Below are 7,234 nucleotides of genomic sequence, written 5' to 3'. Positions count from 1 at the left end.
ATATATATTTTTTTGAAATATGTAAGTAGAATTATACAAATATGTATATGGGGAATAAGAGTGGTATGGTTTAGTTGAAAGAATAATTTACTTAACAGTTAATTTAATTGGATAAATCTGGCAATTAACATATTCATTTGTATAGTGCGTTTAGGAAACAAGAACAAAATAAGCATTGCTTATTCAATCAGTTATCTATCGCCATCTAGTGGGCGAATGCATTCACATTTGTTGACAATTACCAATAACCAATTACCAGCACAATTACCAATGTTTGTTGAAATCTCAGTATACTTCTTGATGAAAGGCCTAAAAAGTGTGTGTTTGGGGGAATGAGCCACAGAATAGATGACAGAGGATTGTTAGACCACAGTGAATTTTAGGATGAGATAAAACTGGATTGGAACTGAAATTGTCAATGTGAATTACAGGCAACCCCAGGGATCAGCTTACAGGAGTAGAGACCCAGACTCTGCATCAAGGCTTCCAAGTGAAATGATAGTCTTATTACTTGCTATATTTATATTTATTGATTATGCGTACAAGGACAGCATTACATAAACTCAAAGTAACACAAAGTAACAGGGAAACAGCAGGGGGAGGAAAGACAAGTAGAGAGCATGAGATATGATGATAACTGGAAGAACTGCAGTGCAGTTAACTTTCTAGGCCTTTCTAGACTTCCTGATTCCTTTCCTAAAGCCGTTGATGGTTTTACTGATGAAGTCCCTGTAGCTGGAGACACGGGTGTAGACCCCTGGGAATGCTGCTTGGCCACACCCCCTTCCGTAGCTGACGATTCCAGCCAACTTCCAGATTTCCTTACTTCCATCTTTAGTCATGCACATGAAAGGACCTCCTGAGTCTCCCTGTGTACAGATGTTTGGAGAAACAGACAAGAAAATCGACACTTTTATTCCTTTGAAACATTGTTACTGGCTGTTTTTACTGAGCTCTGAGATGGTTCTCCATCAGCATTCAAGCTGTCTACATGAAACAGATACATCTCAAAATACTGAAGATGGGCTAAACCTGTGTGCCTGTAATCACAAGGTCACTGGTTCAAACCCAGCCTCAGCACGTCTGCGGGTCCTTGAGTAAGGTCCTTAACCCCCAGCTCCCTGGGTGCCGCTACCAGTGGCAACCCTTCATGGACAGTTTACACTATATACAGCAAGTTGAGGGAGGCGTAAAGACAATTTCCCCACGTGGATCAATAAAGTATCGATTATTATTAATTATTCAACGTTGAAGACTTTTAAGTGTAATGTATGTCATTACGTAATGTGTGTAATGTAAGTCTTTCTTTTGAATGCAATAATTTTACTAAAATGAATAGATCAACAAGCAGACTTACCTGGCAGGAATCTTTGCCGGACTCGCCAGCACAAATCATCTCAGGTTTGAGGTCTGGGTAGCTTTTCTTGCAGGCATCGTTGGGAACGACTGGGACAGCAACTTCCTGCAGGGTCCTTGGTACTGGCAAATCATCTGCATAGAGTGTGGATGCACAGTTAACTACATCTCAGGAAGTCACTGTGCTACTAATTTGATAGCCTGCATTTAGTATAATCATCGGGCAGTTAAATATGTAACACCATATATTCATTAAGCATTGCTGTAAACCAGACCTGACCAGCACCATTAAGCATTAACCTGACAGCTATTTAAAACAGTTATTGGTCACAGCTGTTTGCATCACTGGGCAAACATCTGATAAAATAAATGCTTGCAAATGTATACAATGAAGAGATTCAGAGATGCTGAACTATGAAGGTTAGGTAGCTGCAAATTGTGATCAAATAGGCAAACTTACTGTTTTCTGTAATTCGACCCCAGCCAGCCACACGGCAGGGACCTTCATAGTTATCTTTGGATTCTCCCAAGTAGGTATATGGCTTCACGTGTAAAACTCGGACCGGTCTGTCCAGCTGCACCAGTGCAATGTCATAGTCATTTATGGCATTGTTGTATTTAGGGTGGATGACACTTTTGACGATCTTGAACTGTTTTTCACCTGTAACATCTTCAGTCAGGCGGTATAGACCAAGCCTAACAGAATACTCTGATATTTTCCTGAAAAGCAGAGGGGCATCATTAACCTCTGTGACTCCCTTTACCAGTACTGACTTGCACTGTCAAATACTCTATAACCTGTATTATGACATGTGGATATACATACAAATGTATGCTACTGTGCATAAGCACTGCCCCGCCTGTTATACCTGCCTGTCAATGCAGTGCGCAGCTGTCAGCACCCATGTGTCAGCCACTAGGGTCCCACCGCAGTAAATCGTTGTTGGATCATCATTCCGCACTATGGCAGCAATCCACCACCAGTCACCCTTCTTAGCATCTTTACCCCCAACAATGGAGGAACGGCTCTGGGGGTGACAGAACACTACGAGAAAGAGAGAGAGAGAGAGAGAGAGAGAGAGAGCAATAAGCAGACGAAATGAACAAGAAAAGACACACTTAATGAGGGAGGAATTTTCAGATGAACTTGTTCGCCTTAAAAGAGTTAAAAACTGATGGGTGACTATACTCACTAAATTCGAGTAAGTATTTAGTGACCATACTCACTAAATGAGAACAGGATAGAAAGCGGACGACTGCCCTCTTACCTACGGTAGCATCCAGCAGCAGGATCGCAGACAGTAACAGCAAACCTGCCATGTTCACCCTCTCACTCAGTCTCTAAACACAGGTGACTCTGCCTTAAAAACAGAGAGGGAGTATTAGTCACAATCTCACCGACTGTCATCCACAGTCCTTGGCCAGAAGCAGGACATGAGCCGTCTTTTATACCCATAGAGACACACCCAGCACCATGTTTTTTTTTTTTTTTTGTTTTTTCTTTTTATTATTTTTTTTTAATTTTATTTATTAGCACCATGTTGCATGAGGAGATATCACACTGTGGTTTGTTTGAGATCCGGATATTTAATTATTGTCTGACACCTCAGAATTTCCAAAATTCTACCTCCAGATATATAATTATATGTTTCTCTATGATCTTTTACAACTCTCTCGCTAGGCACCACACTTTATACACAAATGGCGACGCGGTCGAACGACATCATCTGCAAAAAGCAGAAACCTAATCCTGAGGTCACCAAATCGGACACCCTCAACACCCTGGTTGTGCCAAGAAATTCTGTCCATAAAATTACGAAAAGAATCGGTGACAAAGGGCAGCCTTAGCGGAGTCCAACCCTCACCGGAAACGAGTCCGACTTACTGCCAACAACGTGGACCAAGCTCTGACACTGGTTGTACAGGGACTGAACAGCCCTTATAAGGTAGCCCAGCACCCCATACTCCCAGGGGAGCACTCCCCACAGGACTCCCAGAGGGACGCGGTCGAATGCCTTCCCCAGGTCCACAAAGCACCTGTAAACTGGTTAGGCAAACTCCCACGCACCCTCCAGGACCCTGCTGAGAGTATAGAGCTGGTCCACTGTTCCACGGCTAGGGCGAAAACCACACTGTTCCTCCTGAATCCGAGGTTCAACTATCCCATGGACCCTCCTCTCCAGTACCCCTAAATAAACCTTACCAGGGAGACTGATGAGTGTGATCCCCCTAAAGTTGGAACACACCCTCCGGTCCCCCTTCTTGAAGAGGGGGACCACCACACCGGTCTGCCAATCCAGAGGCACTGCCCCCAATGTCCACATGATGCTTCAGATGCGTGTCAACCAAGACAGCCCTGCAACATCCAGAACCCTGAGGAACTCCGGGCAGATCTCATCCAGCCCCGGGGCCCGGCCACAGAGGAGCTTTTTAACCACCTCAGCAACCTCCGCCCCAGAGATAGGTGAGTCCACCAGTCCCCAGACGCTGCTTCCTCATTGGAAGGCGTGTCGGTGGGATTGAGGAGGTCTTCGAAGTATTCCTTCCACCGACCCACAACGTCCCAAGCTGAGGTCAGCAGTGCCCCATCCCCACCATAAAAAGTGTTGATGCTGCACCGCTTTCCCACCCGGAGCCGCCGGATGGTGGACCAGAATATACTCGAAGCCGTCCGGAAGTCGTTCTTCATGGTCTCGCCAAACTCCTCCCATACCCGAGTTTTTGCCTCAGCGACTGCCAAAGCCGCGTTCCGCTTGGCCCGCCGGTACTCATCAGCTGCTTCCGGAGTCCCATAGGCTAAAAAGGCCCGATAGGACTCCTTCTTCAGCTTGACGCCATCCTTCACTGCTGGTGTCCACCAACCACCTTACATCCACACCTCTGGTCAGCCGCTGTGGAAGTAAAATTGGACATTAGTAGGCCCGGGAGGGGAGGTATATTGGGTCTGTTATGTCTTAGGCCTTAGGCCAGAAGAGATTGTTTTGAATACTGTGTGACCTCGCTTTGTGATAGCTGCCTGCAGTTGGCTCCGCAGAAGCTCGGACCTTGGAGGGGCAGACAGTGGAGCAAAGGGGGGGAGAAACCAACTTGCAGGAAGAGACTCGAAGCCACCCCAACTGGTGCACAAAGAGTTATAGCTTAATAGAATAGTAGTAGTCAATATATAATATGTTATATGCAATTGATCGCATCATGTTAATCATACTTATGTTAATCATACTAATCATATGTTAACCATGTATTTCCAGTGATTCAGAGACAATATGTCAATGTGTTCATCATTAATCAAACATTAACAGTGATTCAATGTCATATAATTAATATCTATATACATATCTCAAGTAGAGTCTAGAAGCCGAGGCTGACTCCAGTAAGTTGCGTACAATGGGTGGACTTTACCTTGCTACCAAAGTGAACCAATGGAGCAGGAGAATTGTGTTCATGTGTTTTACGTTTCAGCTTAGTTTGTTGATGTTTTATGACCAATCAGGCCTTAGAAGTCCTGGGAGTTATGGTTTATCTACTGGTTGCTCTGTGTGCGGGGGGTGACTTGGTACCAAGCGCCAGAGTGTGAGGGGAGCGCTTTGCTGAACTTGCTGGAATAAAAGAGATTTTCTTTACTCACCAAACTAAGAGGTCCAGACTTTTATTCTAAGTCCTTGATTTATAATTTTTCTACCACAGTTTGGCGCCCAACGTGGGGCAGCTGAGTTCTTTGTTTGTTCCAGATGATGGGATCCTGCGATAGAAGTAGGTAAGGCGTAGAGCCTGATGGGACCAGATCCAGATGAGATTGAGGATTGGCCCAGTCCCTCGTAGAGGAACAACGGAGACCACGCTGTCCCAGACCTGAACATTCCTGAGACTGATTTGCCCGGACCTGTTTTGGTGAGATAAAGGCTTTCTCTGTTTATTCATTCTTGCTGCTGCTTTGCTTGTTGCTGAAGGTTATGTGTTTGGTAGTGTTTGAGTGTGTTATGTGAAAGTCCGCCGTGACTGAGGGGATCCAAGCACGGGGAAGCGCTGACCACGGTTAGAAAGGCCGGTGGGAGAGCGCTCATCCACCTGTAGTAGGGAAAGGGTGCTGTCCAAGTGGAGACCTGAGTGACCTATTACGTGGAAGAGGTGGATGCACGAGACCTTTGGGAAAGTCCGTGATTTTGGTGGCGCCACTGTATATTTGTGTGACGGGGCACAAGGAAGGCGGCAGGGAAGTCGTCACCCGCAGGGGGTCCAGACACGACGGTGATAAGGCTTGGTGCAGCAGGGGCTGAGGGCAGGGTGGTGTGTGCTCTGCCTGGTGCGGCATTGTGTGGTGAAGGCTGGACAGTGAATGTATTGCATGCGGTAGCACAGCACTGCGTAACAGGCCAAGGACGGGTAAGATTCCTGTGTGAGGACAGGAACAACCTAAGACAGGCGCTGTCGTAGACCCCTGGCACTGGGCTGAGGCACTGTTCGGGGTTTGGCCCACTCTCGGTCCCACGGGAGTATAAAGGTGTATGTTGATAGGGTGTATGGGTTTTGGAGAATGCGTACGTGGTAAAGGGTGTGGGGTCTCCCAGGTGCAGTATCCTCAGTGGGATAAATAATACATGGTTGATTTTGCTCCACACTGTCGCATGCAGGTGCTAACATTAAAGGGAATAGTGGAATAGCCCTGTGGACTAATATAGCAAATAGTGTCTGGGGAATCATGTGTTGGACCTGAGATATACTGGGATAGGCTTGTTAATTTGCTTTTAGGACACTAAATGTTTGGAATAACACTTAGTTCTTTTTGATTCTTTCGTCACCCAGTAACAAGGTGTCTTGTTTAGTTTAGTGACCACCCAGCAGCTGTGTGCTTTGTACAGACAGCAACTGCCTTGAGAAGGGCAGTTTGTAGGATATCAGGGTCAGAACAGATATTTCATAGGTCTTATGTTCAACGCCATTTGTTAGAGGGTAGATATGGGGAGTGCGTCAAGTAAACATTCACACCCTCCAGAAAGGGACTCAGACATCGAGGGAGAGATAATGAGGAAATGTAATAAAGGGGTTAAGGGGAAACAATCCCCAAGGCAGATAATGGAATGGGTTACTGGCCTGGGACTAAAGAAGGCTTGTAACACATCGTCAGACTGGGGGTAGATGGCCAAAGGAGGGCACTCTAAACATACTGGAGCTAGAATGTTGTGAAACAATGTTAGAAAGCAGGGAAAATGGTTATTGGGGTAAGGGAATGTGCAGGCCAGAATATTACTATCAGTGGTAGTCTGTGGCCTTGAAGAGAGATAGGAAAGCTAGAGTTGAGCAGCGGAGAGGTAAAGTTAGCAGAGAGGAAAGAGGGGCCGATCCGACTGCTGCTGTTTCTCCGCCTGAAGCTGGTGCTGAGAAGAGGAAAAAGCCTAGTTCAGATATCTGGTCCTGCCTGAAGTGTCCCCTCCTCCACTGCCATCACCTGCACCTCGTCCTCCTGCCTATGTTCCTCCTCCTTTTTGGAGAGCTGAGCCTTCTGCCCCTGATGCTGAAGAAGGGGGGGAAGTGGGACTGATGCCACAGCATTCTGTGAAACAGGAAGACTTTCTCTACGCCGAGAATGAAGGTGGAAATGGGGGAAGACGGTTTCACAGTGACCTCAGAGGCTTTGGGACTGTTTTGCTTATCGGAGAAGGATAACTTTGCCACTTGGTGGCTAGTGGATGACACAATCCTGAGAGACTGTATCCCTGAAGGACAAGATCAGCCTGACAGATTGCATTGCACTGCTCAGTTTTCTGGACAAGGAGGATTTTGAGACTGTTGTGCTTGATTATCTCTATGTGACAGAGGACAGGTCTGCTGCATCTGTCCGTTTGTCAGCTGGCCAGAAACAGTGGTATGTGGGAGGTTCGGT

At 46.3% G+C, this 7,234-nt stretch overlaps 1 protein-coding gene across 1 annotated transcript; it reads right to left on the bottom strand.

The window, feature by feature from the left end:
• Positions 1-591: 591 nt before the first annotated feature.
• LOC111852958 (venom peptide isomerase heavy chain-like) lies at positions 592-2,760 on the bottom strand. The gene is made up of 5 exons (XM_023829367.2): positions 2,625-2,760; positions 2,230-2,401; positions 1,817-2,076; positions 1,358-1,491; positions 592-869 (listed from the first exon to the last, which is right to left on the bottom strand). Exons 1-5 carry the CDS (start codon positions 2,674-2,676, stop codon positions 666-668), a joined length of 822 nt encoding a protein of 273 aa, XP_023685135.1. The 5' UTR covers positions 2,677-2,760; the 3' UTR covers positions 592-665.
• Positions 2,761-7,234: the final 4,474 nt, after the last annotated feature.

The sequence above is a fragment of the Paramormyrops kingsleyae genome, chromosome 18 (genome assembly GCF_048594095.1).
Source record: "Paramormyrops kingsleyae isolate MSU_618 chromosome 18, PKINGS_0.4, whole genome shotgun sequence".
Classification (NCBI taxonomy): domain Eukaryota; kingdom Metazoa; phylum Chordata; class Actinopteri; order Osteoglossiformes; family Mormyridae; genus Paramormyrops; species Paramormyrops kingsleyae.
This window is presented reverse-complemented; position numbering and strand designations above follow the sequence as displayed.